At 34.1% G+C, this 27,841-nt stretch overlaps 2 protein-coding genes across 4 annotated transcripts in view; both read right to left on the bottom strand.

Annotated features, from left to right (window-relative positions):
- Positions 1-14,750, bottom strand: part of LOC149838019 (transcription factor TGA6-like) — a 54,111-nt gene extending 39,361 nt beyond the window's left edge. The window contains exon 1 of the mRNA XM_090008168.1: positions 14,614-14,750. Within this exon, the coding sequence (XP_089864294.1) occupies positions 14,614-14,750 (137 nt within the window). The remainder of the gene's footprint in view (positions 1-14,613) is intronic.
- LOC149838018 (iron-sulfur assembly protein IscA-like 1, mitochondrial) lies at positions 210-19,403 on the bottom strand. Of its 3 annotated transcripts, none has more exons than XR_016431930.1 (4): positions 19,153-19,403; positions 16,494-16,611; positions 16,127-16,342; positions 210-613 (listed from the first exon to the last, which is right to left on the bottom strand). XR_016431930.1 is itself a non-coding variant. In XM_090006321.1 (3 exons), exons 1-3 carry the CDS (start codon positions 19,340-19,342, stop codon positions 16,237-16,239), a joined length of 414 nt encoding a protein of 137 aa, XP_089862447.1. In that variant the 5' UTR covers positions 19,343-19,395; the 3' UTR covers positions 15,899-16,236. The 3 variants fall into 3 exon arrangements, 1 of the variants encoding a protein (XP_089862447.1); XR_016431929.1 differs by lacking the exon at positions 210-613 and adding an exon at positions 963-1,112 and having other exon boundaries at positions 19,153-19,401; XM_090006321.1 differs by lacking the exon at positions 210-613 and having other exon boundaries at positions 15,899-16,342; positions 19,153-19,395.
- Positions 19,404-27,841: the final 8,438 nt, after the last annotated feature.

Genomic DNA, 27,841 nt, shown 5'->3' with positions numbered 1-27,841 from the left:
CCTCCTGACATTTTCATATATATATATATATATATATATATATATATATATATATATATATATATATATATATATATATATATATATATATTAACTCTTATCTTCAAACGGGTAAAGTGTCCGAACATTAAAATTATGATACAGATTTGAATACAACACTAACCGAAGAACTCAAACCAGAACTCCATAAAATCAGAATAAGATATCCCTTTGTATCCAAATTTATCAGGTAACTGAATTGTTGTACAGCTCTCTTACATCTTTGGCATAAGAAAACCATGAATAAATAAAACTTACATCTACACCAGTGATATATAAATGTATCACATAACATGAATATCTATTCAAAAGTTATCAAAATTTCAATGACCTGGTCAAGAATACGGTAGTCCAATATGACTAGATGAGACTTAAGTCAATGTAGATGTGGATAAAAAATGATCTGGTAGAACCAAATTGGCATAACGACCCAACCCCAATCTTAGACCTGATAAGGATCATAATCGATAGGAGCACCTGATGGGATTTGAACCTGAGAAGCTCGGTTACTCAAAAACTTACTTAAAAACTGACTCTATTCGGGGACCGGCTTGTAGTTCAACTCCAATATGAACTGCACCAACATTGTATCAAATATAATCATAAGAATTTGTGACTAGAACAGACTTCCACAACGTTATTTAGGAACTCAAGTTGGCACTCGTACTACCACAACTTAAGCAGTCATAGTTTTGAGGGAGAACCAGATTGATTGTCTTTGTTCTACACCTTTCATCATTAGGCCCAAACCCATGAACTTGAGAGGCAACATGTACCGTGTCCCAATTACTAGTCCCTTATGTCAAACATTTCACACATTAATGAACATGTGAGCGCACAGGTGTATGGAAGCAACGACAAACAGAACAGAAAATCACTAATAGAATTGGCCTTAGCATAATTTAATCTAACGTTTAGCATAGTGAGTCCAAACATGACTGTTGGCTGTATTCTGTAAGACCTGTTAGAGGCTTAATTTCATGAACATACATCTCACTGATGAACAGAAGAGGATCCATTTAACAAATAAATCATGCTCATTTCTTTATAAGTTTGCAACTCCGGCACAATGCCTATATACAGAATAAACAAGTTACCACTTCCAAACTGATCAATTTTCACTTTTCTGCTAAAAAAATAAAAAATGCATATTCATCTCATGAAGATTTTCCAGATATTTAAAACAAGAGGAAATAAAAACAAATATTACATCTAATGATTATATGAGAACATCAAGAATTCAAGAATACCACATTGACAAACTAAAAAAAAAAGTACAACAATATGTTGCTTATAAGCTATCACGACATAAATTTTTCTTATCCCTTTTATTCAGAAGAAAAGAACAACTTTTAAGATGGCCATGCAATTACAAATACAAGTAAAAGCCAATATTGCATCTGCTATCAACTGTTACGACAATGAAGTCGTACATGATACTTCAAGTACAAGGTTTTGATGATGAACAAGTGAATCAACTGCATTTCAGCTAAGACAATGAAAAAAGATGACAAGAATTGAAGAATTCTATGAAGAATCTTTGAAGACTAGCATGCAAATGTAAAATTCATTAAAAGTCTTAGATTCTTGTAAGAGTCTTACTTAAAGTGCATATTTCGGTTGCATTTCACCTAAAAAGTCTTTAGAAAAACTTTCTAAAAGAACCCTTCATGAAAATCTTTTTAGAAAACTCTTTATTCAATTTTTCGTGTTTGTTAGTCGACCAATAGACTCACCAGTCGACTAATCCTTTCGCGCCAAATTTTCTAAGCAAAATGTCATTTTTGTCAAATTAGTCGACCGAAGGTTTTATCAGTCGATCGAACAGAATGTTTGTTTTCTGAAAACTTTAGCAGCAGTCGACTAATGATTTTATAAGTCGACCGGACAGAACATGTATTTTTAGAAAAAATTAGCAGCAGTCGACTGAAAGATTTTTTAGTCTACTGATGATATTATCAGTCGACTAATTTTTTCTCTAGTCGACTAAGTTTCAAAACTTCAGATTTTCAAACGGCTTGATAAACACATTAGTCGACCGACGATAACTGTCAGTCTACTAATAGTTAATTATCAGTTCGACTAACTACTGTTCCGGTCAACTAATTTTGTCGTTTTTCTTGAAACTTTTAAAAGGCGTGTTTTTTCATTTTTCAAACGTTTTGATCGTTCAAAATGGACTGTTTTGACACCCTTTTATACCCTCAACGTATGGAATCTTTCAACTTTAGATATGAGTGCATTCCACACTCAAAATAAAAGAGCAATCAAATCGAATTACATTGAATTACTCTTTGCTTTTCACTCATATTCAGTTTCTTACTCACTTGATATTTTTCACTTCAGTTTTTTACTCAAATTCCTTTGAGAGATAGTGAATTCGTGAGTTGAGTATTTCAACAACCTCAAAAGCCAATTGCATCTCATTTGCATTTATAAGAAGGGCTCGTAGGTTGTTTGTAAGTTGTTACTTATTTTTTTCATTAAAAAGAAAAGACTCCTTGGTTTAAAGGAGTTGTTTGCTTTCAGTGGATGTGTTATTGAAAGTGAGACCGGATTTGGTCTGTATGATCTTGTAGTTACACAAGGTTGATAGTGGAAATCTCAAGCGGGTTTTGCTTGGGGACTGGATGTAGGTCGGGAAAGACCGAACCAGGATAAATTCTTATGTTCTTTGTGTGATTGCTGTGTGAATTTCAAAATCCGTCAAAATTTCAAAGACGATATTTAAAAGCACTATTCACCCTCCCTCTAGTGTCCATCAACTGATTTCAGTCGATGGACCGATGAAGAAAAGAAAATTGCTTCACTTAATGTCAAAGCTATGAATACATTGTATTGTGTCGTTGACAAGGTAGAGTTCAATCGCATCTCTCAATGCTCTACAGCAAATGAAATCTGACATACTCTTCTCGTTACTCACGAAGGTACGTCAAAGGTAAAAGAATCTAAAATCGCTTCTCTAGTTCATAAATTTGAATTGTTTAAAATGAAGCAAAATGAATCTATATCGGACATGATAACAAGAATGACCGATATCACTAACACTCTAAAATCCCTTGAAAAAGCATATTCACAAGAAGATTTAGTCAGAAAAATCCTAAGGTGTTTAACTCCTGAATGAGAGAGAAAAACCACAACTATTGAGGAAGCAAATGATTTAAACACTCTCATTCTTGAAGATTTGGTTGGTAACTTAATGGCTTATGAAGTCCAACTTTAAGACAAACAAGAAGAAGAACCCAAGAAGAAATCTCTTGCTTTTAAGGCTACTTCTGACTCTGAAAATTCAGAAGAAGATAAAGATGAAGATATTGCTCTCATCACAAGGCAATTCAAAATATTCATCAAAAAGGGAAGATTTCAAAGAAAGGTAAAGAAAACAGATTCTTCCAATCCTAATAAAATCAAGTGCTTTAACTGCAAAAAGGCAGGACACATCAAGAAAGATTGTTCTCTTCTCAAAATCAAAACCAAGGACTAATTCAAGAAGAAAAAGGCATTTCAAGCATGTTGGGATGATAGTGACTCCTCTTTCGATGAAGAATCAAATGAAGAAGTCGCCAACATTTGCTTTGTAGCACAAGAAGACTTGGTAAGTCAATTTGAGTATGATGATTTATTAGAAGCATTCAATGATTTATATGCTAAATTTAAGAGTCTTAGTTCTAAAAACAAAGAGTTAAAAACTGAAAATTCAACTCTTGACTCTCAAAACAAAGTGTTACTTCAAGAGATAGAAGATCTCAAGAAGAAAAACTCGTGTCAAGCATTTGAGATAAAAGAAATTGAAATTAGAACCAATCTCTTACAAAAAGAAATAACTAGTTTAAAAGAAAAATCAAATGATCTTCTTTCTATAGTAACCAAATTCACAAATGGACAAGAGAATCTAGAAAGACTTTTTGGTTCTCAAAGATGCTCGGTTAATAAAACCGGATTGGGATATAGCTTCTTTGATACTCAAAATAGACCAAACTATGTGGTGAAGAATCAAAGACAATATTCTCAACCATTTGTTCAAAGAACTAAATTTTCTAGTTATACTAGAAATGCATCTAATCATGGAACTTATAATGCTTATAAGTCTAGACATGATTACTCTAGAAATGCTAAATCTTTTTATAGAAAGAATATTTATTATCAAAGGAAACCAAAATCTAAATGGATATAGGTTCCTAAGACTAACTCTCATGAACCCAAAAATAGAAAGTGATCAAATGCTTTGTCTTCTAATTTTGTTGTAGGTACATAAAATAAAGAGCAAATGGATATTGGACAGCGGTTGTTCCAAACATTTGACTAGAAGGCCAGAGTTATTTTTCACCCTTCAAAGTAAGGATGGAAGAACCGTCACCTTTGGTGACAATAACAAGGGAAAAGTAATCGGTATCGGTAACATTGGTAATCCAAAATTTCCCTTGATAGAAAATATTCTTTTAGTAGATAGTTTAATGCATAATTTATTATCCATTAGTCAATTATGTGATAAAGGTTTTCTTGTTTCTTTTGAATATGATTTATGCTTAATTTCTGATTTTCAATCTAAAAAAATCATTTTTAAAGGTAAAAGAAAGAACAATGTGTATGAACTTTATCTAGATGAGTTACCCACTTTTAATGAAAAATGTCTTATTGTTTCAAATGAAATTCAATGGTTATGGCACAAGAGACTTGGACATGTTAACTTTAAAATTATTTCCAAGTTATCCAAGAATAATCTTGTTAGAGGCCAACCTAGAATACCATATAAGAAGGATCATTTATGTGATGTTTGCCAAATGGGTAAACAAATCAAGAGTTCTTTTAAAGCAAAATATATAGTTTCAACAAAACGTCATCTTGAACTTTTACATTTAGATCTATTTGGACCATCTAGAATTCAAAGTTTGAATGGTAGCAAGTATGCTTTTGTTACAGTAGATGATTATTCTAGATTTACATGGGTGATTTTTCTAAAAAGCAAAAATGATGCTTTTTCTGAATTTTCCAAACTTTGTAGAAGAATTACAAATGAAAAATCTACATTTATTATTAAAATTCGTAGTGATCATGGTCGTGAATTTGAAAATGAATTTTTTCTAAAGTATTGTGATTTACATGGTATATCTCACAACTTTACTTTTCCTAGAGCGGCTCAACAAAATGGAGTTGTTGAAAGAAAGAATAGAACTTTGCAAGAATGTGCTAGAACCATGCTTCAAGATAAAAATTTACCAAAATACTTTTGGGTTGAAGCAATAAATACAGCATGTTATGTTTTAAACAGTTTCTTATTCGACCAATCTTACATAAAACATGTTTTGAATTATATTATGATCGTACACCAAAGATCTCATATTTCAAAATTTTTTGTAGTAAATGTTTTTTGTTAAATACCAAAGATAATCTTGATGAGTTTGATTCAAAATCAAATGAATTCTAGAAGTAAAGCTTATCATGTTTTTAATAAAAGAACATCTTGCATTGAAGAATATTTACATGTTGCATTTGATGAGAATTGTGAGCAGGTTATACCTCTAAGCGAAGGACAAGAAGTCATACTTCAAGAAGAACCTTTAATAGAGAGTACTTCTCAAGAAAATGTTCCTCTTCAACCAGTTTGGAAAGAAGTTTCCAATCATCCACATGAACAAGTTATTGGAGAAATAAAAAGTGGTGTCCAAACTAGAAGGCAATTGCAATATATTGCAAATATTGCTTTCATATCTAAAATAGAACCAAAGAATATCAATGAGGCTTGTGATAATGAATTTTGGCTTTTGGCTATATCTGAAGAACTTAACCAATTTACCAGGAATGATGTATGGGATCTAGTTGATAGACCAAAGGATCATCCGGTAATTGGAACAAGATGGGTCTTCCAAAATAAGCTGGACGAAAATGGTGAAGTCATTCGAAACAAAGCAAGACTAGTAGCACAAGGCTATAATCAAGAAGAAGGCATAGATTTTGATGAAACTTATGCATCAGTGGCTCGATTGGAGTCAATTCGAATGATGCTTGCTTTTGCTAGTTACATGAATTTTAAGTTATATCAAATTGATGTTAAGAGTGCAATCTTAAATGGACACATCAATGAAGAAGTTTATGTAGAGCAACCTTCAGGCTTTGAAAATGAGAAATATCTAAAAAAAGTCTACAAATTAAAACGAGCTTTGTACGGACTCAAACAAGCACCAAGAGCGTAGTATGAAAGACTACGAAATTTTCTAGAACAATCTGGTTTTTCCATTGGTCGGGTAGACTCCACTTTATTTATTAAAAAACTTAATTCAAATATTCTTATTGTGCAAAATTATGTTGATGACATAATATTTGGTTCTACTAATGATTCTCTTTGTAAAGAATTTGCTAAAGTTATGCAGGAAGAATTTGAAATGAGCTTGATGGGCGAACTAAACTACTTCCTTGAACTTTAAATAAAGCAAACTGAAGAAAGAATCTTCGTCAACCAGGCTAAGTATACAAAAGAACTTCTTAAGAGATTTAGGATGGGCTTATCAAAATCAAGAAGAAATCCTATGAGCACAATTATTTGTCTTCACAAAGATGAAAATGGTAAAAATGTAGATACTACGCTCTATAGAAGTATGATCGAATCTCTATTATACTTAACTGGTAGTTGACCTGATATAATGTTAAGTGTTTGTATGTGTGCTAGATTTTAAGCTAATCTGAAAGAATCTCACTTAACTGCAGTAAAACAAATTCTTCGATACTTGAAAGATACTTCAAATTTTGGTTTGTTTTACCCGAAATCATCTTCCTTTGATTTAGTTTCATATAGTGATGCAGATTTTGCAGGAAGCAAATTTGATGGCAAGAGTACTAGCGGAACTTGCCATTTCTTAGTCTCTTGGTTTAGTAAAAAGCAAAATTCAGTGTCACTCTCAACAATTGAAGCGGAATATATAGCAGCTAGTTTAGCATGTTCACAAGTACTATGGATGAAACAAACCTTAAAATATTTTGGTTTGAATTACTCCACAACAACTATTTATTGTGATAACACTAGTGCTATAAATCTTTCAAAAAATCTTGTTCAGCACTCAAGAACTAAGCATATTGAAGTTAGACATAATTTCTTACAAGATCATGTGTTAAAATGAGACATTTAGTTAAATTTTATATCCACTAATGAACAACATGTCAATATCTTCACTAAACCACTTAAAAATGAAGATTTTATGAGAATTAGGAGAGAACTAGGTATTTGCATATTTTTATATTTATAAATTTGTTTTTAAAAATACTATTTTTGAAAAAAATCTCAAAATCGCACCTTATTAGTCGATCGATAAACTTCTAGTCGACTGATGTTTAAAAAAAATTTTACTGAAGGAATCGCACCTTATTAGTCAACCGATAAAATTCTAGACGACTGATGTTTTTTTTAAATTTCAACTGAAGGGACCCGATACCCCTTGGATTTTTTTTTTGCAATCGTTTTTTAACACCCGTTTTTTTACGCAACGTTTCATTTTTATGCCTGTATGTTTTTCCCCTTTTCATAAACGAAACCCTCTCTCTCTCTCTCCTCTGTCTCTTCCGAAAACCCCTCGGAGTGCCAGACGAACTCCTTCTCGCCGGAATCCTCTTGCCGTGACAGGGTGCCTCTTCAGCCAACGACGTTTGCGTCAACCTCTTCTCACCTGCCGTCATTCACCGCATTATCTCCTGTTTCTGTAGCAGACGAACTCCTCCTCACCAAAACCCTCCTGTCGCAACTAAGGAGTTTCTACTGCAACGCCTAACGACATCCATGGCAGCGTTGAAAAGCCAAATGACATCTATTGTGTCTCAGTCTGCTCTTCTCTGAAAGTCGTTTTCCGTGTCCTCCAACTACAACGCCTCCACTTGTTCCTCTCAAAGATTTTGTTGATCAATCACTCCCACCAGACGTCAGAACACTGCATCCGCACAAGGTTCTCCTCCAACTACACCAAAAGCACGTCATGGATTTTCTCTCAGACTAGACTACTCAGAAATCCTCTTTTATATGATACTTTAGGATCGATTTCTACACTTCCTATTTTACCTGGCCGCAATGTCCTGTTTCATCTATTTTCTCGTTACAAAATCATAGAATTATTCTCAGACATTTTCCCACCTTTTTGATGTTGGTGTAAACCCCCTTCATTATCCTTTACTGATCCACTTGTTTTACACAAATTTACAAATTGATCATGAAATTGGATTTCTTTCCTCTCTTGTTCGTGATGTCGAAATTGAGTTTGATTCTAAACTGCTTGGACAAATCCTAGATATTTCACCTTTAGAAACTCTTTTCAATACTATTGAACTTAATGATTAAAGAATTTTTGAACAAATTCTTCTTCCCGGTGCACCTCATTGTCCTCCTTTCAAAAATACCAATCTTCAAACTCGCGCACGCATTGTTGGACGAATTCTTGTCCACAATGTTCTACCTAAAACTGGATCTTTTGATTACTATTCCACAGATCTCTCTATGGCTCTTTATGTCTTATTTGAAAATATTTCGGTAAATTGGGCCAACGTGTATTTTACTAATTTGTGGAAACAAAAACCTTTTCTTCCGTATGGATGTCTTCTTACTCGTATTTTCAGATATTTCAAAATACCCTTAAACAATGAAAAATATATTAAACAAAAGGAGTTCTTTGATCAAACTATTTTTAACTGTATGAAAATCAAATATCTACCTCCTTTAAACTTTAATCAAACTGAATCATCTGAACCATCACTCTTTGAACTCTCACCATCTTCTGTGACACCTTCATCTCAAGCAAAAAGAAAGAAATTCTCTATTAGTCAAGACAATGATGAAATTTTGCAGTGAATGGAAGCTTTGGAACTGCATCAACACACTTTTCGTGATGTGACTCAACAACTTTCTTCAATTTAGAAAGATATTGTTGAACTCAAGGAGATGATCAAGCAACACTTCTTGATCTTTGTTTACTGTCCTTACTGAACTTTGATACTTTATGGGTTGTAATATTTTGAACTTGAATTTGCATTTTGCAGTTTGCTTATGTTATGTCTCCTCGTACTTCTTTTTATTATGACAAATGGGGAGAAAAAGATAGAACTTGCATGAGAAATTATGAGAAAAAGACACATGGATGGAAATTATTGAGAGAAAAAGATAGAACTTGCATGAGAAATTATGAGAAAAAGACACATGGATGGAAATTATTGAAAAAAAAAAAACATGACACATGGAAATTGCATATTGCATCATGACATGAAAATTGCATCATGTGAAAGCATTGAAAATTGCATTCTTGAAAAAGTTTTAGAAATGCATGAACTAATGATGAAAATGCAAAACAATCAATATGTGATATATGTGCTTTGATTGTACTAACTTTTAATGTTTTGCAGCATATTGATAGGGGGAGTAAAATCTCCATCTATGCATCTAAATGCTCCATCTTTGATTAGTTTGTCATCATAAAAAAGGGGAGATTGTTACGACAATGAAGTCGTACATGATACTTCAAGTAAAAGGTTTTGATGATGAACAAGCGAATCAACTGCATTTCAACTAAGGCAATGAAGAAAGATGACAAGAATTGAAGAATTCGATGAAGAATCTTTGAAGACTAGTGTGCAAATGTAAAATTCATTAAAAGTCTTAGATTCTTGTAAAGGCCTTACTTAAAGTGCACATTTTGGTTGCATTTCACCTAAAAAAGTCTTTAGAAAAACTTTTCTAAAAGAACCCTTCATGAAAATCTTTTTAGAAAACTCTTTATTCAATTTTTCATATTTGTTAGTCGACCAATAGACTCACCAGTCGACTAATCATTTCGCGCCAAATTTTCTAAGCAAAATATCATTTTTGTCAAATTAGTCGACCGAAGGTTTTATCAGTCGACCGGACAGAATGTTTGTTTTCTGAAAACTTTAGCAGCAGTCGACTAATGATTTTATAAGTCGATCGGACAGAACATGTATTTTTAGAAAAAATTAACAGCAGTCGACTGAAAGATTTTTTAGTCTACTGATGATATTATCAGTCGACTAATTTTTTCTCTAGTCGACTAAGTTTCAAAACTTCAGATTTTCAAACGACTTGATAAACACATTAGTCGACCGACGATAACTGTCAGTCTACTAATAGTTAATTATCAGTTCGACTAACTACTGTTTCGGTCAACTAATTTTGTCGTTTTTCTTGAAACTTAAAAGGCGTGTTTTTTCATTTTTCAAACGCTTTGATCGTTCAAAATGGATTGTTTTGACACCCTTTTATACCCTCAACGTATGGAATCTTTCAACTTTAAATATGAGTGCATTCCACACTCAAAATAAAAGAGCAATCAAATCAAATTACATTGAATTACTCTTTGCTTTTCACTCATATTCAGTTTCTTACTCACTTGATATTTTTCACTTCAGTTTTTCACTCAAATTCCTTTGAGAGGTAGTGAATTCGTGAGTTGAATATTTCAACAACCTCAAAAGCCAATTGCATCTCATTTGCATTTATAAGAAGGGCTCGTAGATTGTTTGTAAGTTATTACTTTTTTTTCTGTAAAAGGAAAGGACTCTTTGGTTTAAAGGAGTTGTTTTTACATCATGAGATGGAAATTGCATATTGCATCATGACATGAAAATTGCATCATGTGAAAGCATTGAAAATTGCATTCTTGAAAAAGTTTTAGAAATGCATGAACTAATGATGAAAATGCAAAACAATCAATATGTGATATATGTGCTTTGATTGTACTAACTTTTAATGTTTTGCAGCATATTGATAGGGGGAGTAAAATCTCCATCTATGCATCTAAATGCTCCATCTTTGATTAGTTTGTCATCATAAAAAAGGGGAGATTGTTACGACAATGAAGTCGTACATGATACTTCAAGTAAAAGGTTTTGATGATGAACAAGCGAATCAACTGCATTTCAACTAAGGCAATGAAGAAAGATGACAAGAATTGAAGAATTCGATGAAGAATCTTTGAAGACTAGTGTGCAAATGTAAAATTCATTAAAAGTCTTAGATTCTTGTAAAGGCCTTACTTAAAGTGCACATTTTGGTTGCATTTCACCTAAAAAAGTCTTTAGAAAAACTTTTCTAAAAGAACCCTTCATGAAAATCTTTTTAGAAAACTCTTTATTCAATTTTTCATATTTGTTAGTCGACCAATAGACTCACCAGTCGACTAATCATTTCGCGCCAAATTTTCTAAGCAAAATATCATTTTTGTCAAATTAGTCGACCGAAGGTTTTATCAGTCGACCGGACAGAATGTTTGTTTTCTGAAAACTTTAGCAGCAGTCGACTAATGATTTTATAAGTCGATCGGACAGAACATGTATTTTTAGAAAAAATTAACAGCAGTCGACTGAAAGATTTTTTAGTCTACTGATGATATTATCAGTCGACTAATTTTTTCTCTAGTCGACTAAGTTTCAAAACTTCAGATTTTCAAACGACTTGATAAACACATTAGTCGACCGACGATAACTGTCAGTCTACTAATAGTTAATTATCAGTTCGACTAACTACTGTTTCGGTCAACTAATTTTGTCGTTTTTCTTGAAACTTAAAAGGCGTGTTTTTTCATTTTTCAAACGCTTTGATCGTTCAAAATGGATTGTTTTGACACCCTTTTATACCCTCAACGTATGGAATCTTTCAACTTTAAATATGAGTGCATTCCACACTCAAAATAAAAGAGCAATCAAATCAAATTACATTGAATTACTCTTTGCTTTTCACTCATATTCAGTTTCTTACTCACTTGATATTTTTCACTTCAGTTTTTCACTCAAATTCCTTTGAGAGGTAGTGAATTCGTGAGTTGAATATTTCAACAACCTCAAAAGCCAATTGCATCTCATTTGCATTTATAAGAAGGGCTCGTAGATTGTTTGTAAGTTATTACTTTTTTTTCTGTAAAAGGAAAGGACTCTTTGGTTTAAAGGAGTTGTTTGCTTTCAGTAGGTGTGTTACTGAAAGTGAGACCGAATTTGATCTGTATGATCTTATAGTTACACAAAGTTGATAGTGAAAATCTCAAACGGGTTTTGCTTGGGGACTGAATGTAGGTCGAGAAAGACCGAACCAGGATAAATTCTTGTGTTCTTTGTGTGATTGCTTTGTGAATTTCAAAATCCGTCAAAATTCCAAAGAAGATATTTAAAAACACTATTCACCCCCTGTCTAGTGTTTGTTGCCTCGATCCTACTGCACTTTCATCAACTTCAAACATAAGGGCCATCGGGGTGTGAAAAGGTAAGAAACTAAATCACTCTTTACTGAAAACCTTTATGCAAAAATGCTATCACATTGACACAATTTTGTTGCAAAATTCTAACTTGAGTCTAGAGACTAAATCCATTTATCTACAAACATACTAGAAAGGATAATGTGGTTTCACCCAAAGAGGCACAAAATTAATGTCACTCATACTGCCATACAACATGAACCTTTTTAATGAGAATTTGCTCCATCGTTGCTGGTTCAATTTGAATTTAATCAGGTTTACCATATATAAGGGTATGCTGATGGATCTACCTCAGTATCAAGTGCAGAAGCATAAGCTCCCATGAAAATATACAGCAGCTTCAAGCCGCTAATATGATACAGTGTGTAGCTTCCCAGCAGTTATGTAACCACAAAATGAGCTCAGCAACTCATTATAGAGAAATCCACGACCTACCTCTGCAGGCAATTGTTCCAGACTAGCATCTACAGTTACACAGTACTACCAGCTTTGAGAACATACCGCCAACTCAATCACTTCTGGCAATCCTATAAGAGATAAGTCCTTAATGACTTGTAATAATTTCACAATTATCTCAACTATGATCTCATCACTGATAACCTACATCTGCCGGCTTCAGTTCTGATATCATCTGCAGTTCATGCTGCTATGGGCTCTGAGCTTGTATTAGCTATTTCAGCCACTACCCACACTTACAGTATTGTTGCAGTTCATGATGATTAAACAGACCTGAATAAACTAATCATCACTCTGCAATTACATGTCAAGTTGTGGTTGTAAAGAATGGTCTCTCGTATTGCCGAAATCAGTGCATATCATTTCATATCCAACTAAACCAAACCCAAGATCATTGCTTGGTGCATCAATATGGTGATCAGCCTGTTAATTTTGAAACATGGACCAAGTCCTAAGAGTGTACCCTTCATACATCAGGCAAAAGGTTCGGACATAACATCGGTGCTTCTGTACTCCAAAAGCACCAGGGTAGACACTGCTGGGTGCGGGTCAACAAGTGTCGGGTGCGGTCAACCCCACACCCAACCATTTTTGTCCAATTTTGGACTTGGTCAACTTTGGTGAAGTCCAAAATTGTTCAAATTTGAAAAACAAACTTAAAAATCTGAAGAAACTTATAGTTGTTTGTGTGTGTGTATAGAATATAAATTTGCTAGTCATTTGTACATGCAATCTAATAGAAACACCACTTTTTTCACAAATTTTCCTTTTTATTGTAAATGTAACCTTACAAATGTGATCTATATAGTTTCTTTACAATGCACCAAAATTTCATGACTCATAAAATCTTATTTTTAAATCGAAAAAATGATCCATAGTGTGATGCCTAGCAAACAAACCATGATAAGCACATCTATGAGGTCAAATTGAGTGGATATAACCATAGTTGGCAAACTCATGACTCGGGCTCAGATCGGACCCATACTAGGTCACCGAGTCAGCGGGTTGACTCAGTGACCCGGACTGGTCAGGACTCTATATTTTATAGTGTAAGCACATGAATAAGGCATGAAAATAACTAAACTTCAAGCTATTATGTCAATAGCTAAGTTACAAAAACAAATAATTATACATGATTATTAACTTTTTTCATTGAACAATATTTGAATCTTCATAACAAGTGACTTTATATAAGAATTGTGCATTAAAATAATAAAATACATGATAAAAAAATTTATATCATGGGTTGGATCGGCAGTCCTAAATCATGACCCAGTTGGGGTCTGATCCGGGTCGACTCCGGTGATTCGCCGGGTTTGCCAACTAGGGATATAACTTGTACCTATGATTTTCCAACTAGATTGTACAATCAGTAGTAGTAGTTGTATATATATATATATATATATATATATATATATATATATATATATATATATATATATATATATATATATATATATATATATATATATATATATACCCAAGGTTTTTGAAATTGTTGTGTCGCACCCTTCGCACCCGCACCTGGGACTCAGCAAAAGGGCCCTCGCACACGCGTCGACACGACGCGACGCGACGTGACGTGGGTGCTAGCGGGTGCGGGTGCCGCACTAGGTGCAGCAAACACATTAAAGAGAAAGAGAGAGGGTTCCAACTGAAACCCAACTCGAACACCAACTCTCTCTCGCTCTTGCTATTTTTTCCTGTCTCCACCCTCAGCAGGAGAACAGGAAGAACGATGGGAGGAGAAGACGAAGAAACAACAAGATAGAGAGATAGAGAGAGTGGGTACCTCCTCGTTCTTCTTCTTTACATGGAGAGAGAGATGCAGCAGCATCAGCGGCTCCTTTTCCTCCTCATCAGGGAGATGACGCAGAAGGGGACGAACCCCGCGATCTTGTGACGGAGGCATTTGGAGGGGATGATGGCCACCTCCTCCAGGATCTTGTTGGTGTGGAAGTCGAGGGTCATCCTCGAATAGTACCGCTCGATCACTTGACTCGACGGATTCTTCACCGTATTCATTCTCACTCACCCCATCCCTCTTGTGGAAGAGAAGATCGGAGAGGAACCCTAGATCTCAGGGAAAGATAGGAGGGAGGTTTAGGGTTTCTCTGTTCTTCCTCTTCGCAGAGTGGAAACAGCTAGAGATTAGGGATTTTAATGCCCCCATTAACATGGTCAGGCATTGGCTGGATTGGGGTTGTCAACGGATCATGTATGACCCGACCCATACCGGATCCTATAGGGTCAGGGTTTGGTTGCAAAGAAGGGGGTCCGATGAGTCGAGTGTGGTTTATGAAAATTTATATTAAACCTGGGTTCAATCTTAGTTTCAATTAAGATCCACAAATTTTCTATGTAAAAAGCTTTAAAAAATATTATTTTATCGGGTATGGACCCACTGGGACTGGTTTATGTTATTCTTATTGGATATGGGTATGGTTTTTCCTATGAAAAATCATCCAATGAAGCAAGGTTGATATGTGTATGGTAATGTTGGATCCAATAATAGGAGACTAAAAAAATCAGGCTTTTTCACAGGGTAGGGTTTTCAAGTTGATCGGGTTTGGAACAATATCGGATCCAAATTTATCTATGGGTTAATGTTTGGTGCTTTTGACAAAAACCTGGTTTACGTGTCACAATCATGTGATTCAAAACCCGTTTTCTATTAAATAAACCTTTCTGATCACATCCATAAGGGAAAAAAGATCGATTGCGCACTTTTAGTGTTATAACTGAATCATTCTTAGATCTGACCCAGACCAAATTTGAATTAGGCTTAGATCTGACCCAGGTCTGAATCAGGCCTGGGTCTGATCTGATAAAAAAGAAAAGACCCCACCCACACCTAGGTGACATAGGTCCGAGTCAAACTTGGGTATATATATATATATATACCCTCCTGCACCCCCGCACCCAAGTTTTTTTAAAGTGCCCTATCGCCGCACCCGCACCTATGTGACATAGACCAGCACTTATGTGACATAATCACATAGGTTACGACCTTCTTATCTTTGCCATTTCCCATCACCCTGAAATACATTACATTGGATGGCCCTTTATCCAACTATATCAATCCAAATATTCATATAGCCAGCAAGGGTTAGTATCTATCAAGCAAGAAACCACAGAGAGAGAGAGAGAGATGCTGCTGCAAGTTTCTTTAAGCCCAATTATCTTCTTCCGTGATAGGAGAATGCAAGTTGATTGCAGCATAATTACAATGTTTACATACACAACTTCATGTCCGAAGCTGATATGCTCAAAACAGAGATCAATTTGAAAAAAATACTAAATAATCTTCTCCAAGAATAATATATTTCAGCCTTGGAACATAAATCATGTTACAGAAAATCAAAACGTACAATAGGAAGTGCAGCATGTTGTGCACCCACCTGACTGTTGTTAGCATCTGATCAAGAGTCTATGCTTTAACTGAATTTCATGAAATTATCACCTCTTACTGCAGATGACCATTTGAGCAATCCATAATTGAGACAATTTTTTAACTGGTTCCAGGCTTGGAGACTCCTGGGCTGCTTGTTGTAATGAAAGATTCCCCACAACCACACTCCCCTTTGGAGTTTGGGTTGATAAAGATAAACTCCGATCTGTACAGAAAGAACCAGAAATGAGATAAAATCACCAAAACCAACATATAATATTGCAGAGTTTAAGAATATTCATGGGCAGTTTCCATACAACTAGAAAAAAGATAAAACCAACATTTCATATTGCAGAATTAAGAATCAGTTTCCATACTTGAGGTTGTCATCCACATAGTCCATCTTGGTTCCAATAACATGCATCAATGCCTTGGGATCAATCAATATTTTAACACCCTTATCCTCCACCAGTTCATCAAACTTCCCTTTTTCATCTACAAAGAACAATAGAAAAGGTGAACACATAATAGAAACATACAGAAATCCTTAATTGACTACAAACCAAAAGGATACAAAAGAATAACAATGACAACCAATTCTTCACACATTGGCTGCTGTCAAATGGGCTCTTATTTGATGTGGAAAACAGAATCTTCCAAAGAATTGAAGCCAACTCTTGAGAATAGACCTCTGTTTTTGCCATGCAAAGAGGCATCAGGGCATGATTTCAATATGCACCATAGCTTCTTCAAGGAATCTAGCTTTCTGGTTGAACATATTAAAAGTCTAGGCACGTCCAATTCACATCTTTCCAGTTTCATTGAGATCCCCAAGCAACCAAATTAAAGCATTTTTGGATTCACTAATTCTAATCAGGATTAAATTGTTTTACTATAACAAGTTGTTTTCCTGATTTACTCTTAATTTGTTTTTATTATATTAATCAAATGTGCACAAAAGTTGATGAGCCTACCTGAACTAGATCCACGTAGACCTAGTACAAGCGATTGAGTGTTGGATCTAGTCCAAAGTAAGATCAATGTATGATCCACTGGCAGCTTATTCTTAAGAATAAAATGGAGATCCAACCCATATATAAACTCCTCCTGGTTTGAAAATTCTTGCCTCCACCACCGTTTGAACCAATGGCTAAAAAGGGTAGGTGGTAGATACTTTGATATGCTATCTCAATATACAAGCTTACTGCACTTTTTGGATGAGGATGAATGCAAATGGCTCCTTAAACAATATATAAGTGTAATTGTGTCCATGAGGATACAAGGATGTAAGATTCACCTCCTTGTGGGATATGATGATATGCGAGTCTTTATAATCAAGCAAACATGAACCGCTCGGTTTCATGATAATCCTGATCCTTTCAAATGACACTTCTGGGCAAGTGAAAATGAGCTTCAAGTGTATCAAAAGAAAACATTGGTATTTCAACAAACACAAGTAAGTTTTCCATTCACATTACCTTGAAACGAAGAACTAACGCATGACATGGAGCAAAGTATGATTTCTTTGAAAACAATGTCACACTAAAATCTTTTTTTACTCCCTCAACCGTAACCCTTTATATGCGATTTGAAAACAGAATTTTTCACCAAAATAGCCATATCCTCTTGCCTAATATCTACAGCTGTATCCATGTGACATGAAATTTTCGCAATAACTTCATCCAACACATAGAAAATGCACTATTCATACCAAAGCAAGCATATTGACAATCACAACAAGATTCTTAATTAAGAAAAAAATCTTCATTATTATAAGGTACTAAAGGATAAATTTATTCTCCAAGAGCCACATATTTGAATATCATCTTTACTTTCATCCAACCTTATTCTCATAAAAAATAATGATTGACCATAAAATAGAAATGTGGAAAAAAAGTCATAACCTATCATGGAGCACCAAAACCCTTTAACAAAGATTTACTAGAAAAACTACAATTTCTCAACAGGCATAATCCAAAAAAATGGATATTTCAATATGCTCCCACAAAACCAGCAAGAAAAGAAACCATAGAGCACGATAATTTCCTTTGTATTTCGAACAAATAAAATATTGTAATTCAGAAAACGAAATCCTCCATAAGAACGAAAAATCACCAAATCCAAAAACAATGAACTCCCACAAATCCCTACCCTAAGACAAGAAAATTCTCGATCATGGTTCTACAAAGAGCGAAAAAGCATCCAAAGTAAGAAATAAAAAATCACCAAAAATTTCCATAATATTTCAATCAAATTAGAAATCATAATTCGGAAATTGACAACTAGAAAGCTTTGTGTGCCTAACCAATACACCACAAGGCCCTAGGGTGATTAAGGTATGTAAAGTCAAGTCCTTAAATCACCAGGATCCTAACATGCGCCGCAGCCACTGTTCTTGGCAGCCCACTCTAGAAAGGCTTTTACTTTGGTCTAACTACATGTAGACATTTCCATCTTTTGCGGCCCACTCTTGTCTAGGTAACCCTCTTGCTACGTTACCCCTTCCAGCAATCGAACTCAAGACATGGTGGTTGCTCTCATACCAAATGTTAGGTGCGTAACCAATATACAAAAAGGCCTTAAGATGATTAAGGTGGGTAAAGCCAGGATCCTAACAGAGAGAGATCCCGTAAGAAGGAAAATTTCACTAAATTCGAAAGCAATGAACACCCACAAATCCCTTCCACTCTACAAACAAATTCACAGATCACGGTATTCATTAAAAAGGGAAAACGCATCAAGAACCACAAATGACCATAATTTTCTTCATGTTCAAACCAAATTACACATCGTCGATCCAAAAACGAAAAAGGAAAAAGAGAAGGCGCCAAACAAATACGAGGCAATTATCGATATCTCGAACTGAAATCATGAAATTAACCCTCACTTCACAAAAAAAAACTTCAAGGTCTCTATTCCAGAAACAACAAAAGGAAGGTAAAAAACGAAATCCGCACTTCCGCAGAAACAAATTCCGCAACTAAAAATTGATGACAAAACATAATAATAATAATAACACGAACATGAAAATGCTACCTGCATAGTTGAGGGCGTAGGAGAGACCGTTGCAGCCGCGGGCTTTGACACCGAGCCGGAGGAACGCCTTGCCGCGCAGCCCGAGGAGGTGGCGGACGCGCTCCGCCGCTGCCGCCGTCAGGGTGAGGGCCTGCCGCCTCACCGCGGGGCCTGTGCGCTCCGCCGCCGCTGCCAGGAAGAACGACGCCATCTCTCTCTCTCTCTCCTTCTTCCTTTTCGTCCCACCACGTCGCCGGCGTTAAAAGGGCCCAGCCGGCTTGGCGGAGAGCGCTTGGTTGCCTTTCTTCTCCGAGAATCTGGAACCTCCTGTGGGACCCACTTAACAGAAGAGCTGGTAGGTGGCATCCAACAGCCATGGTTTCCCGGATGGGCCCTAACAAAATGCTTTTGGGGGAACTGCGTCGTACGCGTATGAAATGGACGACTGAAAATAAAAGGCAAAGAAGAATTGCGGAGGCTAGATGTGGTTCATGATCATGAGATGAACGGCGTCGGGCTTCCAAGAGATACCGGAAAGGGGCATCGTGACTTGATCCGTCGAGTCTATTTGGGATAGTCTCGTGTTTTTTTTAAAGAGTTAATATATATAGTCATGTCGATTGTAAATGCTACGTATTACCCAGCCATTTAATGAAAGTCTGTACGTATGATATGAGCTTTTTCTATTTGGCCCTTAAATTTGCAAACGAGTCGAATCTAGATAAGATAGTCAATCCGATATCACCTCTTATATTTTAAGCGTCCAAAGGAACCGCGCGTCCGTCTGAGAAGCCTTTACCGCCGCTAAATGACTTTTTTGAGCGTCCACCCTAAAACGCATCAACCAATGCCTATAGAGAGAGAGAGAGGAGAAGAGAGAAAATATAAGGTGGTTTTGTACCATGCTTTATGCTTTATGCTGGCACACACTCTTGTTAACCATCAATTGGTAAATCTAACCATTGGGATGTATTTAGTATGATTTATTTGGTATATTATAAGGTTTTATCATGATTAATATACTATGTGGTTCTATTTTTGGGGCAGTGAAAATCAATGGTTCACATTTCATGAAAAATAATAGTAGTTTAAAAATAGCTTAAACATCGTATTTAAGTCAATTTTAACACATGAAAATGAAAATGATAGACAGATTATGTTAATCATGATTCAACAGCTAGATTTTGATTTTGGAGCTTAGAACTATGTAAATTATACTCATATATATATATAGAGAGAGAGAGAGAAAGAGAAAGGATTGGAACACACACATTCTTTTTTTTTTCCTACTTTTTTTTTACTTTTAGTGGTGGTCCCGCTGCTAAAAGTACTAAAAAGCTAAAAAAAATGAAGATGATACTTTTTTTACTTTTGTCTCCGTTAATTGATAGGTAATAGCACAAACATAAATATCTCACCATTATTGCTCTATTGTGGTCATGAATCTCACCATTATTAGCTTATCAATAGCGATGAGCTATATATCTTTTGAAATGTCTTGCCCCTGCACATGTCTCATCGTTATAAGTTTTATTCTATAATAGCGACAATTATATCATCATTATAGGGTTTTGGCAACCGTTATGTCACCGTTATAGAGTTTTATAAATAATTGTGAGATTACATGGCTACTAGATATTGTCGTTAAAATACTTTACGGTTATATTTAATGGCAAAAAGATCTCGCTATTACAAATCAATAACGGTGACAGTTATGTCATTGTTATACGCTTTTAATCTATATTGGTGACAGTTATGTCGCCATTATATAGTTTATAAAAAGGGTTCGACGAGCACTTTTCATATTTTTCTATCAGCGGTCTCTCTTTAATCTCTCTTTCTCAAACCCTCCACCCGCTAGACCACCGCCTGCCTCCACATGATGCTGAATTTCGACAACCCTCCACAGAGCTGCCACCGATCATCTCCTCCCTCCAGTCTGGTCTCTCACTCTCTCTTTCTCTCTCCACCCATCGTACCATTGTCGGCCATCCCCTCCCTCTAGTCTGCTCTCTCACTTGAATCTCTCTCTCTAACCCATTGGATTTCCTTTATAGTTATTTTTTGTATTTCTTTCTCAATCAACATTAAACATGATTTAATGGTTTCAAGTTTGATTTTAGTTAAAATTTTAAGGTTTTGTTATTTTTAATTAGTATATTTATGAGTGATGTTTGTTAGGATTTAATAATTTGATTTGTTTTCCTTAATGACATAAATGTTGAGCTATGGTTTTATTTATTTTTTAATTACTATTAAACATGAATTCATGAATAATGAATGATTGGTTTTACTTAGAATATTAATATTTAGGTGAATAAACCCAATGTTTTCAATGTCGTATCCGACTTCCAATTGTTTTTTAAAACTATTCAGGTGAATCAACCAATTTTAATTTGAAGTTGTTGTTTTTTTATAGTAAAGTTGGGGTTTGGCAAACTACTACCCATTCATGTATGTTTTTTAATTAGCATTAGGCATGTAATGAGTATTTGATTTTAGTTTGAATATTAATATTTTTTAAATGAATATAAAATCTGTGATTTTTGAGAGATTAGGGTATTGGTTTGTATTTTTCCAAATGATGTAAATGTTTAATTATAATTTTTGGGTTTTTTGTGTTGTTTTTTCTTTTTATATACCATTAAGCAAGATTTGATTAATGAATGCATGATTTTGGTTATTACTTATCAACCCCCTAAACTTTGGTTTTTGTTAGAATTTAAGTTTTTTATTTGGTTTCTTAAATGCCATGAATATATAATTATGTATTTTTGTATTTTTTTTAATCAATATTAAATATGATTCCATGAATGCATGTTTGATGTTGGTTAAAATTTTAGAGGTTTTATATTTTTTTTTCAAAGTATTTAGATATATGCTCATTTACCATATGCAATTGAGGAAGGACATATAAATTAAGAAAATCTAGTTGAATAATAGAAGTTGGTTGCCAAAACTGGGAAGGTGGATAAGCAACCTATTTAAAAATTAAGGTTGGAGAGTGTGGATCTTTTTTGGCCTGGACTCTCTCTCTCTCTCTCTCTCTCTCTCTCTCTCTCTCTCTATATATATATATATATATATATATATATATATATATATATATAGCCATTAGAATATGTTAACTGAAAATATGTGAATCGGACTGTGAACTAGGCATTCTGACACCTTTTCTCAAAATCCAACCCTGTAGATGTATTTGCCATGGTCCATTTGCATATATATAAATCTATAATTTAGGATTTATTTTATTTTTTGTATATGTATAAATATTTTTTTTTCAAATTTAGATTATTTATTTTGATTTTTCAAATGACATAAATAATTAATTAGGGTTTAGTGTTTTAATGTGTTCAACATACCAATGATATGGATGATGTTTGTGTTGTGATAGATGACTATGTGTGCTCATGAGTATTGATATTGTGTGTGCATCATAATGAAGTGTTGCCTTGTGTATTGGATTGATTATTTCACTAACACTCTCATTAGTCACAACATTAGGTATAATCAAGGTAAGCATCTCATTTCTGGCACAATAGATTCCTAATGAAAAATTTTATGCACATACTCTATGGTGGGCTAGTTATTAGATTTATTTAAACAAACATTCACATGGCACATGTGGATCTAGTTTATGTTTTATTTTAGATTTTTCGATGTTGCCTTCACGAGATGATTTTGCATTGCAATATTGCACAAGGGTTGATAATATACCACTATTAGGGTTAGGATTGAGATGTGTTTTATATAGTCATATTCTTGGAGGTGTATTGCATAGATTTAAGGAACATATTGCAAGTCTTCATCAAGATGTATGTCCATGTCCTTCATTCATTCCTGCCACTTTTCATGATCACGTTATTGCTGAATTACAAGAAAAATATTGCAACAATGCAAAGAATAAAGACTTCCAACAATTGTTCTATATTCTGAAGATGATGATGACTCATTTGCCAAGAGAGTGACCCAAGATAAAGAGATGATAACACGGTGGTTGGATGTAACACTAAAAAAATATGTTTCTAATATTTGGCAAATAGACTTTAAAATATAGTTTAGTTTTAGATTTTTTATAATTTAGAGATGAAAATTGGCATGTAAGACGTTAGTTAAATATAATTTTTTAGTTATCATGAGCTCTTAGTAGTTTAGTTATAACTTATGACATTTTAGTATGACTTAAATGCAAATTTAATATTGTTAAGGCTTTAATTGTGTTTAAATTATATAGTTTCCTAATTGCCTTTTATTTGCATTGTGATCCAAGCTTAAGTTAAAACTAAAAAAATAAAACCCCAAGCAGAGGTAGTTGAGAATAGTAAACTAATATAAGTTTTCATCTAGATTTGTTGTATTTTCAAAATAGTTTTTTATCTTTATTTTTTTATCTTGGTCTTTCTTATGCATGCATGTGTGTATCCATATCTAAACTCTATTTATTTGTTTATGTTCTAATCATTTTGATTCTCCTGTTATAGGCATATACAATTTCTAAAAACTTTTTGTTTACTTGTTTATGTGAATATTAGAAGTGTATATGTTTGTTGCAAGTTTGGAAAAGATGTAAAGAGTTTGTATTTGAAGTGTGTTTGTTTTTAGAATTTCTAAACTCTCGTTATTTACTTGTTTATGTAAATATTAATAGTATATATGTTTGTTGTAGGCTTGAAGAGAATGTAAGGGGTGTATGGAATTTATATTTGAAGTATGTTTGTTTTTAGAATTTTTAAACTTTGTTTGTTTACTTGTTTATATAAATATTAGAATGTAAAAAAAAAATTGAAAGCTAATTTTTAGTTTTTCGTTTGCAAGTTTATAACCTATAATGATGAGATCCATGTCTCCCCGTTATAGCCTATAACAATGAGGTACTCTCACCATTATAGCCTATAATGACGAGATAGGGATCTTACCGCTATAACCTATAACAGTGAGAGTATCTCATTATTATAACTTACAAGTAGCCTATAACGGATCTCGCCATTATATCCTATCTCATCGTTAAAATAACCTCATCATTAAAGATTGTCACACCATTATTGGTGTTTCCAGTTTTGGCCAGATTCTTCACTGGTATTGGTTCACCCTTTAACGACAAGTTATAAATGTTGTTGTTATTACTCAACAAAGGTCAATTTTTTTTGACGACTTATCAATGAGAATTTTTGCCGTTATAGGCCTATAGCAATGAGAAATGGGGCAATAGAAGCGAGATATATCGCCGCTATTGACATGCATCCTTGTAGTGTGATCTGCAAAAAAATAAAAAAAAATTGAAAAAAAAAGTGATTTGTTCTCATTAGTTCCTCACATTATTATGAGCCTATATATATAATGGGAGAATATTTGCTATTAATGAATTAAGAAACTAATGAGCTAGAAACTATAGGTGCAAGTTGTATAGACATAATCTAACCACATAGATGTGTTCAACATAGTTTGTAAGGATTAAGCCTTGGATCATGCGTTTTTGACATAAAAATGTGATCCTTTGAATTATGAAATTTTGGCACATTGTGGGCCGTTTATTATTTGACCCCTTTAAAAACCTAACTACTTGTCATAATCACATGATTCAAAACAAATTTCCTAATAAACAAACCATGTAGATCACATCTGTAACACAATCTACAAAAAGTTAGATTTTTTTCAAGAAAGGAGTGATTTCTACTCATTGGTTCCTTAGTAGCCAATATTTACCCTATATATATTTATTTATTGCTATAATCATTTGTAGGTACAAATGCTTTTAAATTTTTAAATTTTTTGTTGTTTTCATAATAGTAACCTTATAGATACAAGTTTTTTTATTGATAATCAGCTCTTAGATTATTTAATTACATGTAAGTATAGAGCTAGTAAACAAACCAAAACAAACGAGCTTGGTGTGTTCAGGCTTGGCTTGTTAGCTCATCATGAGCTAAGCCGAGCCTGAGTTTGTTACGACCTGATCATGAGCTGGCTCGTTAAAAAAACTTTTTAAGGTTTTTTTAACTTGATAATATACAAAATTATATATAATATATAATACATGTATAAAACATATATAGTATGCATTTTATGTATAATATATATAAATATAAAATATAAAATATAAAATATAAAATCTATAAATATATAATGTGTAAAACAAGCCTACACCAGTCGAGCTTGCCATGTTCATGCTCGACTCATTTACCTAAAATAGCATGCTGCTCATCTCTTTCCCAACCCTACATAGGCAGGTTATTATAATGCTTTAGACATTAATGATTTACAATGTGCAATACTTTCTTCAATTATAAATTCATGTTTTTTTTGTTAAAAAGACAATCCAAAAGTCGCACCCCAATTACTTTGGGCATGTTGAATCCATTTATGAGGTCCAATTGTATATATAGAGATCTAGAGGCATTTGTACTTACAAACAATTGTAATAAAACATTATATATATACATATATATATATATATATATATATATATATATATATATATATATATATATATATATATATATATATATATATATATATATATATATATATATATAGAGAGAGAGAGAGAGAGAGAGAGAGAGAGAGAGAGAGAGAGAGAGAGAGAGAAACATGTATTGTTGAATGCCTCTAGTGTTGAACGAGCTAAAACACATGTAAAAAAAAATTAAAAAAAAAGTTTATAGTTGTGGTTAAGAATGCTGCTAAAAACTGCAAAACACACAAAAAAAATGTGCCACTGGTCGTGCTCACAATCAGCGGCGCAAAAAATGTTTAATTTGATGATTTAACTATTTGACGAAACATATTACTCTCTCTCTCTCTCTATCTATCTCTCTCTCTCTCTCTCTCTCTATATATATATATATATATATATATAGAGAGAGAGAGAGAGAGAGAGAGGATCATCCCAACTCACTTTTCTTTAAGTCATTATTAGGACTCTTTATATTCGTTTTTTTTATAGGCAAGTAGGGGTCATAGTGACAAATATATCGAGATTTATGAAAATCTCACGATAATATCGCGAGAAATTGCCTGAAAGTTTAAAACGGCAATTTCTCGTGAGATTTTTAAAATATCACAAGATTTATGAAAAATACACAAATACCATGATTTAAAGGCGATATTTACGTTTTAAATGGCTATTTATAGTGAAAAAAACATGTACTTTTATTTTAAAATAATTTTATTAATATTTTCTTATAAAAAATAAATTATATATTTTTTAATTAATTTTTTTATTGCCAAGATTTTGCCCAAAAATGTGAGATTTATGAAATTTTTTTAATTTCTCGCAAGTTTTTGAAAAACGAGAAATTGCCGTTTAAAACGTTTGTCACTATGACTGGGGTTAGACAGACCCTCATCAGTTACCATTGGGTTTTGAACTTGCAACGTCGGTGCACTAGCTGCTCCTACCAACAAGCTGAAGCCCTCGTTGGTGTATTTTTTTTCTTTATCTGAATCGATAGATGTGTTTATCACAGTTCATTTAGTAGGAAACATAGTAAATTAAGCATGTTTCAGATGGGTTATCTTTAAAAAAATATTAATGGTGATTGTTATACTAAAATTTGATCATAAAATGTTCAATTTTCTATTAAATCTATTCAATACAAAGCATTTGGTAATAAACAATGATAAACATTTATACCGATTCAGATCAGGCAAAAACTACATGCAACTATAGTTTTTGAAGGGTCTTAACTATGATCTAATGAAAAAGAGGATGTGCTAATTGATGAACTCACATAAACACATACACTCTACACTCTAGCTGGCATGGATCTAACCATATAAATGTGATTAACATGACTTGTTTATTATGGTAAGAGGTTTTATGATATTCCACAAAGTTTGATTTTTGAGATGATTGCAATTGATGGCTCACTACTCGTGAAGATGAAGATCATCCAAAAGTGATCTAAAATATCATTTACTTCAGCACACAAAATTGCAAATAGAACATGATAAACATACCTCAAAAGTTAGCTTTTTTGCTTTGGATATTAAATCTACAGTACATACATTATAAGTGGTTGCGTGTGTGTGTGGGTGGGGGGATGGGGCCCCGCCCGTCTTGCCCGGTTTGGACCGAGAATGAAGATGGAAGTGGTGATAGAGGTTAAAATCAAAACCCGTGCAAGGATGGACTTGCACTTTCTCCCATCTCGATCCCGGCCTTGCTCACATCCACATTCCTTCTTTAGGGATGACAATAGATCGAGGGGAAACGGGACCCTGCCCCACTTCATCCCGTTTGAACCGGGGATGAAAGACATGAAATGGAGATAGAGGTTAAAATCAAAACCCGTACAAAGATAGAGGGTAGGATTTTGAGACGAGGGCGGGGATGGAGACCTTGTCCCCCACCCCCGCCCCAGTCCACTGCAGATCTGCAAGTTTATAATAAAAGCACCACTAAAAACGTATTCCAGAGCAAACAAACCATGTTGAACGAATCTATGCAGTCAAATTGAGTTATAACTTGCACCTATATTTTTTAGTTCAACAGTTTTATGCCTTCGTTAGTATCAAATACTGAGAGAGATGGTTGGCGTGGGGTGGGTGCGTTGGGGTCAGGGTCAGGGTCATCCAAAGGCACGCCTAAACGCCTGATATTAACCCCCACTACTCTTGTCGCTGTCCACTAGCGAGCCCAGGGAGCCCACCTGACGGGCTGCAACTTCCTTTTCCAAACATCTATGTTGAAGAAAACCTCTCTTTC

The sequence above is a fragment of the Nuphar pumila genome, chromosome 5 (genome assembly GCF_984573655.1).
Source record: "Nuphar pumila chromosome 5, dmNupPumi1.hap1.1, whole genome shotgun sequence".
NCBI classification, from domain to species: domain Eukaryota; kingdom Viridiplantae; phylum Streptophyta; class Magnoliopsida; order Nymphaeales; family Nymphaeaceae; genus Nuphar; species Nuphar pumila.
This window is presented reverse-complemented; position numbering and strand designations above follow the sequence as displayed.

What these genes read in the sequence shown, in the direction of transcription:
- LOC149838018 (XM_090006321.1), bottom strand. Translation starts at nt 19,342, where the DNA reads ATGGCGTCGTTCTTCCTGGCAGCGGCGGCGGAGCGCACAGGCCCCGCG. An exon ending in CTACGCCCTCAACTATGCAG is followed by an intron (nt 16,612 to 19,152) that starts GTAGCATTTTCA and finishes TGTTCTTTGTAG; the next exon opens with ATGAAAAAGGGAAGTTTGAT. An exon ending in TATGTGGATGACAACCTCAA is followed by an intron (nt 16,343 to 16,493) that starts GTATGGAAACTG and finishes CTTTCTGTACAG; the next exon opens with ATCGGAGTTTATCTTTATCA.